Below are 13,115 nucleotides of genomic sequence, written 5' to 3' on the forward strand. Positions count from 1 at the left end.
TCTTTAGCATTACGTTATATAACCTTTTCATCTGGGAAGCCCTGCAAATTCATTGCTGTTAGCAGCATCTGATAAATATTAGGCTGACTAATAAAAATTACTTCATTGTTCACAATGGCTAAATTGTAGCGATTTCTGATGATCCAACCTAATAATACTGCTTCATTAGGAAGAAGTATCACTTTCTGGGTAGTTTTTTCTCTGTGGAGGGATCGGTTTCAAATTGAACAGCATTCATAGATAGACGCCTTGTTTCCTAAATCCAGGCAAACACAAAGCGAGAGTTGAAACTATAAATAGGACAGAATGCAATGCACAACAGTCAGGCTTGCTCCAGCCAGTTCTGGAAGTGTATTGATTAACACTGGGAGAGTCCAGGAGGTTAGATCCTGTGGAATTGTTTCCTCGCTGAGACAGTGGGAAAGAAACGGTGCTGGCCACAAGATCCTTCTCATAGAAACGAGTCTGGGGCTCCTCTCAGACAGCAGGGTTTTCTAGTTCTTGTCCGGCATTGGACACGAGGCTCGGAGCAACGTGGAAGTGCAGACTGTGGGAAAGTGTGGGCACTCCCTCCTGACCGGGGGCCGCGTAGTTGCCGGGAGCCAGGGTTGTTTCTGTGAGCACAGGAAACTAGTCCTGAGTGGATCCTGGGGCCGCCCTCATCCCCGAGAGACTTCTGCTGTGCAGGGGCCGCGTGTGAGAGCAGCCTGCAGGGGATCACACCTGTCCGCACGTTCGGCTGCCTGAGACTGATGTGGGACAAGTGCAGGAAACCTGTGCCTCAGACTCTCTGTGTTGATACACATTCGTAGTTGCCACTTTCAAGGCCATCCCAGCAACTCAGAAATTCCCAGCAGGTAAATGCTGAGGTGCGGGGGTCCCCTGCTGGGTGTTGGGGATGAAGCAGGAGCGCCGGGCTGATGGCTTCCATCCCATCATAGAGTCGCAGAAGTCGGGCACTCTTTGGTGTTCCTTGATCCTCGGGACACACTGTTTTGAGCCTGAGGGAAAGGTCAGAAGGCAGAGTCTTGCCCATGGGAGAGCACTGAGGGCAGAGCCCTGAGGGCGTGCGGCTAATGCGGGAGGAGGGCGGAGGAGCAGGGCCTGGCCTCGCATTTCCGCCTCACGCCCCAAGCGGTCCTCCTGCTGGTGGTGGGTGGAGGGACAGAACACCGCAGGGGAAGCACGGTGGGGAGCAGTCCTGTCACGGGGTCAGTGGGACAGGATCCACAGGGACTCGGAGGTGCTACGTTGTATTTTCACATACCTGCATTTACCTGTTACGTGTGAGTTCTTTTTTTACAACCAGCTTTGTAATGTTAAAAAAAAAAAAAAAAAGACTGGAAAGCAGGAGGTCTGCACAGCAACATCATTGAATTTGCTGTCATAAAGGACCAACCCCATGTGAGGCTCCTGAGCACACTTGTTCCCTCCCTCATAAGTTCACCAGCTCTCTTCTACCAAAACTTTTGGCTGCAATTTTCGGTGCTGCACAGAAGGTAAAGGATAATGGGATGGGACAGTGTCCTTTCTTTGTTCTTGAACCTGCCCGTCCCTTTAAGATACTTGGTAGGCACCCAGTGCGTGCTGCATGCCGTGTGCTGGCCAGGCTCCTGCCCTAACCAGGGCTTGTGGAAATGCCGGGGTAGCCGCGGGGTCCATCCCTCGTGCCTGCACCCCCGATGCCCTGGTCCCTCGGCTAGCTTCAGCCCCCGAGCTGACGGCCTCCGGGAGGGGGAGCGATGCTCTCAGCGGGACTGCAGGCGCTGGCCGGGCTGCTCGGGCTTTGGTCCTGGCTCTGCCATGCAGCTCTGAGATTTGGGGTCTTTGTTCTCTCTGTGCCTCTGTTTCCTCATTTGTAAGATGGGTGTGATAGAAGAACTTCTCTCTGAGGGTGCTGCAGAGATAGAGGGAGGCTGGAGACGAGAAAGCAGCTGTGCCCTCCCTGAGCCTCCCTAAGTGGCCCGTGATGACACGGCCCCTGACTTGGCTGCCACTCTCAGGCTGAACCTGTTCATCCACCACGCTCTTCCCCCTGACCCCTTTGGCCTTGAGGCATCTCCTGCTCAGTACTTGCATAGTTAGATGATTCAGTTTCCTAAGTTCCTAAGGGTTGAAGCTGCAGAGTGAGGTGATCCAGGTCATGTTTTAAAAAGAGCACCTGGCGACGTGTGATCGTACCCCTGGGGGGCTGTCGCAGAGGTTCAGGCAAAGGTGGAGCTGGCATGGTGGAAAGCATTAAAGAACACCGTGTGCTTTTTGTGACAGCACTTGAAAGCACTTGTAGGACTTGGGGGTTTGAGGTTTAAGGGGTTAGGGGAAAGAGGGGTTGGGGCTGCCACCTGGGTTTCTACCTTAAGCAGCTGGGAGATCGGCCGAGATGGGGGTGCTGAGCCTGGAGGGCAATCAAGGAGTTCTCTTCGTGGCCTGTCAGCTTTTGGATATGTGGGAAGTCCAGTGGAAGTCTCAGGTGGGCGTGTGGATGTGTGTAAGTCTGATGCTCAAGATGAGACTTCAGCTGCTCGGCTTTAAAGAGAGACTTCTGTCTCACCACTTCAGAGAGAAACCTCTTTGGGTGACACATTTTTTAAAGCATTGCACAGATGAGCAGGTGTAAGTGTAGAGTATTGTCAGTTGTTTCTAAACAAGTGGCTCGTTGGGAATTGGCTACAAGGCAGAGAATTGGCTTCTTTTCTGGACCTCTTTCACATGGTTTTAATCGCCGCATGTCATTACTCATTGGCTCTGAGTGGAAGTATTCCTCTTAGAGGCCTGAGTGACTATATCAACTTTTAATTAACGTTAATAAAAATGATTTGTCACTGTGTTCTAGTCCCCATGCTCCTTAGACAACCATCCTTTGTAGCTGCTGCCATATTCTAGTTTACGGTGTCCTGCACTTGTAGGAAGAGTTGGAGGGCATTCTGGGGCTTTCTGTGCACTGGTTTTCTCCTTCGATGGGCACGTGAGCACCCAGCGGCGGTACGCCCTGCCTCAGGCCGTTGAAATCAAAGAAGTCAGAGCTGTCTTCCCGCTTACATGCTAGGGAGTGAAGTGTCCTCGGTTACAGGACAGACCAGATTTTATTTCCATTTTGTCTATTTCAGCGTTGTTAGGTTGGAGTTGTGCTCTTACTCAGGTCTCCGTGGCCAGTCTACACGCTCCTGGCGGACAGCCGGACCTAATAGGCCACAAGAGTATTTGCAAAGCCTGAAGTCAGAACAACTATTACGTGCCATCTCAGCCCATGACAAGAGTGGCCTTTTCAGTCCCTTGGCTCATGGCCAGTGCTTAGATGGGCATTCCCCAAAATATGTTTCCCAGACTTTTCTTTACTGAGCATCCAAAGCTTATTGTTCATATTCTCTGCTAGTGAAGCCTTGCTAACCTTGAGCCCGTTTTACTTCTCTTCAGTTTAGACTATGTGATCTACAACTGCCATTAATCCTCATCAGAATACCTGCAGTTCCACTGTATTACTCACCCGTCAGAGCCCCAGCCCTGGTTAAAACCAGCTCTTGGCCTGCTGACCTGGCTGCAGCCTTCTCTTCTTTCCCGCCTCCACTTGGTTGGTGGGAGCCATCTGTGAATCTGTCAGCTGGTGGACTCTGACAGTGCTGTCCCCAGCCCTGCCCTCTCCTGAGCTCCAGCTCTGTATGCAGCTGTCTGCCTGATGGTTCAGGTCCAGATGTAAGAGTCGCGCCCACGTCCAGAGTCAGTGTGACTTTATCTTCACCAAGCTGCCCCTTCTGTTTGCCCCTCTACTCCATCCAGAAACCTCATCCTTCATCCTGCCCAGGTGCTTGTTTTCCTGCCATCCCGCATGTAGTCACCCGAGTGGCCCAAAGGTGCCTGGCTCTCTCCTTCACGGCCACCTCGGGGTCTGTGCCCTAGTGTTTCCCGGGTGGTCTATCCCAGGAACTTGGCTGGTCTTTCTGCTTCCCACACCCTCCTCCGCACCCTCTGTACAAGAGCAGCGCAAGCCTTTGAAATGAAGGTCATGTTGCAACACCTGTTCCCTCGGCTCTTTGAACCCTGTCCTCGGCCTCCCCGGCCTCTCGCACTGGCTGCTTCATTCCCAGTAACTGCAGGCCGCTGGGACTCTGTCCCACTCTTTGACCACAGGGCCTAGCTGTCAGCTCACTCTCTGCAGTGTCCCAGATCCAGTAAACCCTTGACCACACGGGGGCCTTCAAGCCACTGCAGTGGGCTGTCACCTCCGTGTGCCACTCCCTGGTGGGCCACCCCTAGCTGCCTGAGCAGCCACATCTCCCTGACCTGCTAAGATGGGCATGCTCTGGAGGATGAGGCCCTTCACCTCCTCTCCCTCTGCCACCCCCAGTCTTCTCCGGTCTGCTGGCTCTGATTCCTGTCTGAGTGCACCTCACACTGAGCTCCAGCTGGGCCCCGGGTCTCCTGCAAGACCCTCACCTGCCAACCTGCTTCCCCACAGGCCTACCGTTTCAGTTTGTGGTAACTCCTGCCTCTCAGTCCATCTTGTTGGTTCTGTTTTTCAGAATAAATCTGCTTCTCACCCCTTCCTGCTTCTATGCTTGCGTAGACTCTGCTCACCTCTCGCCTAGATTACTTCCATACCCTCCTTCTTGGTCTCTCCTGCTGCCTTCATACCGTTCACAGCACGGCAGCCAACGTGTCAGATTACGTCACTCTCCCCAAGGTGCCCAAGGACTTTGTCTCTTCCCAGGATGGAAGCTGGGTGCTTCCTGCGGCTGGCTCCTGCCCCAGCCTTCTTCCTCAGACCTCATCCCGCATCCTTTCCCCACGGGCCTCCCCAGGCTGCTGCTGACGCACCATGGGCTATGGGCTTGCTGCCTGGAGGGCCCTTCCCTCCACCGTCCAGATGCTTGTGGTGCATAAATAGAATGCTCAAATGTGCAAAAATGGTCTGGAAGATCACCTATGATCCCACTAGACAGGAAGGGGCATAGTTGTGCCGTCTCCTTCTCTGTGTGGATACGTGTGTGCACCTGTGCCCACACGTGCCTGTGTGAGTCCCATCAGCAGTGCTCTCCTCTTAAAGGCATGTGTACTGCACATACAGATTGTTTCACCAGATTCTCTCCCCTGACACCACGATAGGGATTTTCACATCAGTGAGTCCGTTCCACACGACGGTCTTGAGGGCTCATACAACATAGGCAGACATATTACGATGCATATAACCCAACTGCTCCTATAAATAGTTCTGCCCTGAACCTCCTCATTGCTGAGTCCTTGTGGAGTTCTTTAATCATTTCTAAAGACTAGTGCCTTGGAATTTAATTTCTGGATCCAGATTTGTAGGTTTTTTTAAGGTATTTTTATCCGTGCTGCCAAATTGCCCTTCAAAAAGGTTGTATCGACTTACCCTCCTAACAGTGGGATATGTGAGTGCCTTCCTATCTAAGCTTTTGCCAGCTCCCCGTTGCGTGCATAGGTAGTACGTGTTTTTTATTTTATTTTTTATGTTTAATTTTTTAAGATAGTACGTGTTTTTTAATGCCTAACTTTTTACCACATGTTCTAATAAGCAAATTATTGCCTTATAAATTTCTATTTAAGAAGTAAAGCTTGGAATCACTGAACTGTGTACTTAAAAAGGGCTAGGATGCTATATCTTATACTGTGTGCATTTTATTACAGCTACTTAAAAAAGGAAATAGGCTTTGACAAATAATGGCATTTCATAGTGATGTGAATATAGGTTGGAGCGAGTGGTGGGAGGGAAAGATAGCTTTGACATTCACTATTGTTGTTGTGCGTTGTTGACTGTAAAATGATTTTTGTGATTTTATTGTGCAGGCCAAAACACTAAGAAAGCTGATCCAACAAACGTTTAGACAGTTTGCCAACCTTAACAGAGAAGAAAGTATTCTGAAGTTCTTTGAGATCCTCTCCCCAGTGTACAGATTTGATAAAGAATGCTTCAAGTGTGCTCTGGGTGTAAGTATGGGGACATGGGAAATGGGGAACTGGGTTTCATTTCTTTTGCTTTTTCTTATCCATGTGTGTCTAAATTTCTGATTGAAATCTGATTTGTCACATTTTTAACAACATGAAAATATTTGTCATTTTACAGTGGGGAAAAATGAAAAAAGAAAATGTATTAATGTGAGGATGAATTCATCTTTTTTTGAAAGCATGCCTGTGTTGATAATTGGATTTTTTATTCCAGCCCAGTGATTTGTTAATGAACTGTTCCCTCTGGGCTAGTTTAACCTATTCAAATAATCTTTCCAAAGAAACCATTAGCTTCAGACCCACCAGATACTGGATCAGTGAAGTTACAGACATTTTGTAGTACTTGGTTGGATAAATAAATGGCAAGCTAAACCAGCCCCCCGCCTCCACCCCCACCTTGGTCCTTTAATGTGTCCATGTTTTCATCTAAAATATTTCTTTTTTCTTCTGGGACCTTTGTCATTACCTGTTTCACCCTTCAAAAGTCAAGCTGGATTATTTCGGTGGAACTGGCAATTGGCCCAGAAGAAGGAATCAGTTACCTCACGGACAAGGGCTGCAACGTAAGTCTGCTTTGGTGACATCTCGGGACTGCCTGTGCATGGACACTCCTCACGCTGGGCCTGAGTGCAGACAAAGATGAATCCTGCCCCTTCCCAGTCTCTAGCCCCTACCCCGAGAGGGGCTGCTGTCCTGAGTTCTGCATCATTGATGAACTCTTCAGTAAATGCTGCAGCATCCGCTGAGTATTTGCAGAGAAAAACCAGGGTATTCTGACCCCTGTCACACACTTAACAAAATCCATTCCAGATGTAATATTGATCTACATGTGAAAGGCAAATGATGAAAGTCATAGAAGACATAGGAGAATATCTTTATAAATTTGGGGTAGGCAGAGATTCCTTAAACAGGACTTAAAAAGTGCTAACTCTAAAAGACAATTCTGATAAATTAGAGTACATTGAACTCTTTTCATCAAAAGATAGTAGAAAGGCAAGCCAGGTATTTGCATTAATGTATTTGACAATAGTCTCCTAAGCCAGGGTAAAGATTGGCAGTAAATCATTAAGTAAAGGGCAGATGACCCAAGAGGATATCCAAAGAGTCTAGAGATAAATGAGAAGGTGTTGAGCTTCGGAGTCATCAGATACGTGCAGTGAGGTGCTATTACGTGTCTACTAGGATGGCTAAAATGGGAAAGAGCTGTAATACCAAGTGTTGACAAGAGTGTGGCCCCGCTGGAACTTTCCTACGCTGATGGCAAGAGCAGCCATTGGTGTGACCTCTCCAGGACGGTCGGTGACCTTATCTGTTTTCACCACTTACAGATTGTTGTAGTCCTAGCCTTTAGGTTTGATTTGTGGTCTCCTGGATTTTCTTGCAATGTTGTCTCTGTCCTGTTTACATGTAAGCCTTCAACCCACCTGGAATCCACCCAGAGTCCTCAGGTGAGGTCACAGGTGGAGCCCCGAATGCGGTCAAGAGAGGCAGGCTCTGGAGGACATGGCCACGGTTGCCACCTTGACTCGCTCTCATGCTAGCCTTGTGACTTGGGCTCCGTCCCTCCACAGTTGGCCTGTGTTTCCTCATTGGTAAAATGGCCGTAATAATTTCAACCACCTAATAGGGTTGGTAAGAGAATTAAATAATGAATTTGATCATGGCCTCACACAAAGGACTCAGGTAGGCATTTGGGTGTCACCACTGTTATGTCATTGCTGTTGTTGCTGGCCCTGTTCCAGGTGAGCAGACAGCAGGGTCAGCAGGGTGCACCAAGTCATGTATCTGTTACCTCCTGCGATGCACCCCGGGGTCTTCTGTTCCGTGACACCGTCCAGTTGTCTCTTTCCGCATCAGCTTCATAGAACTTGATGTGCCACAGCACAAAGAAAATCTTGTCTTTTTAGTATATGTACTGCCAAAGTGAGCACAATCTAGATTTTTCTTTTTTATATTAACTTTATAAGGACATTAAAGGGTATTAGAAGTTACACTAATTTATTTCATCAGGTGAATTGGGGTCTTTTTATGATTTTACGTCCTGAAATATTTGAAGGCAGAATGGGAATTGCGTGTTTTTCGGGTGAGGCAGCCTGGGTCTGCGTGGCCCCTGCTGCCGCCTCAGTGACAGGTGTACCAGCCCCCCCCTCCCCCCCCGCAGCAGCACAGCTGCTCGGGGTGTCCGCTTCTTGTCGCCTGTCATAACTCGCGTTCCGATAGCGTGTCCTCTGCCTCCCGTGTTTTCAGCTTGTCACCATGGAGCTGTATCTCGGGGTTCTCTCGTCATCTTTCCGGTGACTTCAGTCCTGCGCCTGGTCTCATGCCCCCGCACGTCTGTGGGAGTTTGGCTTTTGCAGACATGCGGACGGCTTGTCTCTTATAGCGGCCCTTCGTGGGCAAGCTCAGAAATCGGGGTGACAGCATTGCCGTTCCTTTTCCTTCATGTCGGCATTGTTCTTGGCAGACCCCCTTTCCCATCTTGTTCACTTGTTTTTAGCCTTTCTCCTGCAGTTCCCTTGGGGTGTTTTTTTCCAATGTATTTTCATTTACTTTGGAGGCCATTTTCTCGTACAACTTTTAATGTCTTACTAATGTTGGTAGGTGGTGTTCTCCTTTCGTTGTATTTCTATACAGCTTTTATTTCTTTCATCATAGCATTATTTAGGAGAGTGTTAAATTTCAAGTAGCTCTGAGGGTTTGGGTCTCACTGTTATTATTTCTAATGTTACTGGCCAATGAGCAGAGAACAGGTTTTTTCCTGTGAATGTGTTCCAGTCTTCTTTATAGCCAAGCATATGGTTGATTTTTATCAATGTTCTATGGAAAAAATGTCTATTTTCTCTTTGAGAATATGAGGATCTCTGTCCTCCGGAGTGAAAGTTGCTGTTGTATAAAGTAGAAGGAAACTAGGATGGGAGTGTCAGGATAGAGCCCCGGAAGTCCCTATAAAATCTGCCCTGCTTGCATTTCTGCCTGCCACACCCACCCTCCCGTCCCGCGCCTTCCGTGGGTGAACATCATGCTTCTGGTAAGACCGTCCCTGGCTGTGTAGCGGCCCCCCTGTCTCTTCTGCTCTCTTTCCAGCACCAGTAAATGCTTCCAATCTACTGGGCCATTCCTATTAGCATAGAAAAATGTGTAATCTCTCTCATCCTAAAAATGTCCTCCCTCAAACCCATATCCCTTTCCCTGTCCCCGCCAGGGAGCAAGCCCACGTTTCCTCTTTGCTTTATTGCAAAAGTTCTTGGCACGTGGCCGTTGAGAACCTGGTGGCGCGTGGCTGCCCCAAGCCGAGCTGCTCTGAGTGCGCCGCCTGGGTTCCTCCCATTCTGTCTTCAGCCCCCGCCGGCACCCCAGCACCTGCCCAGCCTCCGCCTGGGGGACAGTGACCCTCATGCAGCGGAGCCCTCTCGGTACTTCTGAGTCCTTAGCTACTTCACCTGACTCCTAGGTCACCTTATTCTCCAGCGTTGCTCAATACAAGTGATGCAAGCTGCCTATGGACTTTGCAGTGTTCTAGTAACCACATTTTAAAAGGTGAAAATGAATTTTAATAATATATCTTATGTATCCCAGTGTATCCAAGATGCCATCACTTCAAGGTATCATGTATATAAAAGTTACGGAGATATTTTATATTCTTTTTATCATAGTGAGTCTTTGGAATCGGCATGGATTCTGCATTTTCATCGCCCCCCCAGTTTGGACTAGCCGCGAACCAGCAGCTGCTCGATAGCCACTCGCGGCTTCCCGCTACCGTAGACAGCCCAGCTCTGCAGACTCCTCTGCACACACTTGCCCTCTCTTGGGGCCCATAAGGCCTACTTTTGTGCCTTGTCTGGAGTGCTGCATGGGTCGGTCTGCATGTGTGTGTGCAGATGCTTGGTGCTCGGCAGTGAGCCGGAAGCCAGGGCCCAGCGCAGGGTGAAATCCACGTGGTCCTGGCTTCATGGGGCCTGGGGCCCACTCTCGTTCTCAGGGAGACTTGTTCTGAGTGAGGCCTCACCATTTCCTCCTGCCCCTCCCCAAACAAAGTGGATGTAGTTTTAGACAGTACCCTCACTTGCTTTGTTGCGGTCTTTATCACAATTGTAATTACGTGCTTCCCTGTGTGATTGTTTATGTCTGGATTCACGTCATCCTTGTTCACTGCTGGATTCCTGGTACTTAGAACAGAGCCCAGCACCTCATAAGTTGTCAGAGTCATTCATTCACTCCCTCACGTACCAGGCACGGCCCTCCTTCCTTGCAATAAGTGGCAGACAGGATGGGCGTCCACCACTAGATCACCCTCATGGTGCTTTTAGTCTGTTTGTGAGAGCGAATATAAGAAAGATGATAAGCAGCAGAAATAATCCGATCATGAGAGAGGGCTACAGTAGGGTAGTATGAGAGTGTCTGGTGTCCAATTTAGAGTGGTGGTCAGTGTGGGCCCCTCCCAGCCCTGTCTTCTTTATAACAGATATTTTTAAGAGTCTTTTGCTAACTTGAAATAAAATCACAGAATATGCTGTGCACATGTAATTCCAAAAAGTCTATTTCAGTATGTCAGTACACAGCACAGAGACGGGCAAGTGTTACAGAAGAGTCAGAGCTGAGTACTGAGCGTGTTCATCTGAGAGAGGGCCACCGGAAGTGCCCCCTTACAAGTAGTATAGGAAAGTGACAAGGGGAAGTTATGTGACTGACCTCGGGGGGCATGTCAAAATGAGGCAGAAACACAGTAGGTTTAAAAAAAAAAAAGGAATATAATGATTTCCATGACTTAAATTTCCATTGTTCTTTGGAAAAAAATATTTTCGTTATAAGATGGCAATAATAGGAATATTTTAATATAATCATTTAGTGAGACTAGTTGAGATGTCCCCTATTTCATGCGTCACCAGCTTAATAACATTTGATTCCTGGTCTGTTAGAAGGAGCCTCATCTCCTCTGTTACAGATGTGTGTGCATGGGGTCAGCAGCTCAAATACCAACAAGCATTGCCCTCCATGATGTCATTTTCCAAAATGGTGAGCAACTCATCATAACATTCCAAAGATAGCAAAGTCAGTATTCCCTAAATTACACATAAGTTGTGTTCCTGGAAAATTCAGTGTAGAGCATACTTTGTGTTTTAAAAAAGACTTGGGTTCTAGAATCAGATTTTTCACCAACATGAATACACATCAGGACACTTGAAAGCCATTCAGGACATAGGACAGTTTTCGCTGTGATGGAACTTCCTGTGCTTTCTACCACGTCTCACGGCCCTGGTCCCCATTTATATCCCTCATTCTTCAGCCAACCAAAAACAACCCTCTGGGGGCATGATTCTGCCCCAGTAAGACTAGAGTGCATCTGATCAAGATGAGCTCATGATGAGAAGTTAGGTCCAATAGGCAGGCAGAGGGCGGACCAGGGGGTCCTTTGCCTCCCTTTGCTGGCATCGTACAGTGTCGAAGCAGGGGCTTGTCAGACCTGACTTACACTGTGAAGTACCTCCCGGGCTTCCGGGTAGGGTGGTCTGTGGGGGGGGGAGAGGCGCACAACGAGGGAAACGGCTGCAGGGCTGATGCTCGAAGCAGGATACCAACGGTGATTGCACCAGAGTGGCAGCTGGGAAGGTGGAAGGAAACTGCACAGACTCCGGGTGTGGAGGGGGGCTGGCTGTGGGGGAGGAAAGAGAGGAGCCGGTGATAATGCCTCCGTTTTTCGGCTCAGGAACAGGGTTGACTGGTGATGCTTGTTGCTGCACTGGGGAGGCCTGGAGGAGGAGCAGGTGTTAAGAGCGGATCCCGTGACTGCTGTTCACGGTCTGTCCCCGACGTCCGTGTGGGGGTGTCATGTAGGTGGCTGGCTACGTGTCCCAGTTCAGGACTGGAGACGTACTTGCACCATGGGGCTGGGTGGTATTGGCTGGGCCGCCACAGCTCAGGGGAAGGATGGGCCCAGCACAGAGTCCTGTGGCCCGTGATCATTTAGAGATGGAGCAGAGGAGAAGCCAAAGGAACTGTGGAAGACAGCCAGTGAGGTAGGAGTGAACCCCGTGAGGGCAGGTGGCACAGAGGCGGAGAGAGGGGAGTGGGCACAGGGGCCGTGCTCCCTGTTGTTTGGACGTCTTAGAATGGGAAAGCGGAGGGCTGCCCCTGGGCTCCCGTCTGAAGGCCTCATGGACACACCTGTGCCTGAAAGCAAAGCTGTGAAGGTGTTCTGATGTGAAGGGAAGCTTTTTTTTTTTAAAAAAAAAAAAGGGAGCCTGCTTCTCCCTCTCCCACTCCCCCTGCTTGTGCGCGCTCTCTCTCTGACAAATAAATAAAGTCTTTTAAAAAATTAATAAAGATTTTATTTATTTATTTGAGAGAGAGAGAGTGCACATGCACCAGGTGGGGGGAGAACAGAGGGAGAAGCAAACTCCCCACCAAGCAGGGAGCCTGACGCGGGGCTCGATCCCAGGACCCTGGGATCATGACCTGAGCCGAAGGCAGACGCTTCACTGACTGAGCCACCCAGGAGCCAATCACTTTCTGAACCATAATTCCAGCTCAGTCCCAGTGGCAGAATCTGGGCTGAGTGGAGTACTTGGTGGGAGAGGCCAATCCTCATGACGTTGTAAGAGAAAGAGGCTGAAATCAAGGTAATTGTTGTGAATAAATGTGTAGGAATCATCACAGCAAAGTGATCATTGTCATGAAATGCTAGAAGGATAAGGGACAAATGGGCATTTTTTTTTTTTGTCTTCATAAGAAGAAAAGAGTTGATTCTAGTTGGAGAAATGAAGTCTCTTGGCACGTCTTCCTGAGAAGGGTCCTTTGGACACCTGCCAACTCCCTAGCGTTGTTAAACTCAGAGACTTGCTCTAATTCAGGATGCACTGGGAGTGCACACAGGTCCCTCTCTCTGTGGGAACGGGAGTAGGTTTCACACGCAGTTACTCCCAAGGCCAGTGAGTAAGTCAAATCTGGGACTTTCTTCTATTTCCTTTCTTCTCTGGGACCTGTGACTCACTCGTCCAGCTCTGACAGGTGGAGCGCTCCTGCTTGGCCATCAGGAACACAGAGAACAGGCATATTCCTCACCTGGGAGTGAGCAGACAGTTCCTGGTGGTTCCAGGACTGCTCCTAAGGAAGAGAATACCCCACTGGGGGCTGATGGATGAGCAGCCTCTCCCCCA

The 13,115-nt window shown here is 49.2% G+C and overlaps 1 protein-coding gene across 12 annotated transcripts in view; it reads left to right on the top strand.

The window, feature by feature from the left end:
* Window positions 1-13,115, top strand: part of PTK2 (protein tyrosine kinase 2) — a 259,848-nt gene that overhangs the window by 142,430 nt on the left and 104,303 nt on the right. For 11 of the 12 annotated variants that reach the window (XM_078071946.1, XM_078071938.1, XM_078071937.1 and 8 more), the window contains 2 exons: window positions 5,803-5,943; window positions 6,447-6,524. In XM_078071946.1, coding sequence (XP_077928072.1) covers window positions 5,803-5,943; window positions 6,447-6,524 — 219 coding nt within the window. Of the gene's footprint in view, window positions 1-5,802; window positions 5,944-6,446; window positions 6,525-11,829; window positions 11,976-13,115 lie in introns of those variants that run through there. The other variant, XM_078071948.1, reaches the window with a different exon arrangement.

Source organism: Halichoerus grypus, chromosome 5 (genome assembly GCF_964656455.1).
Source record: "Halichoerus grypus chromosome 5, mHalGry1.hap1.1, whole genome shotgun sequence".
NCBI lineage: Eukaryota > Metazoa > Chordata > Mammalia > Carnivora > Phocidae > Halichoerus > Halichoerus grypus.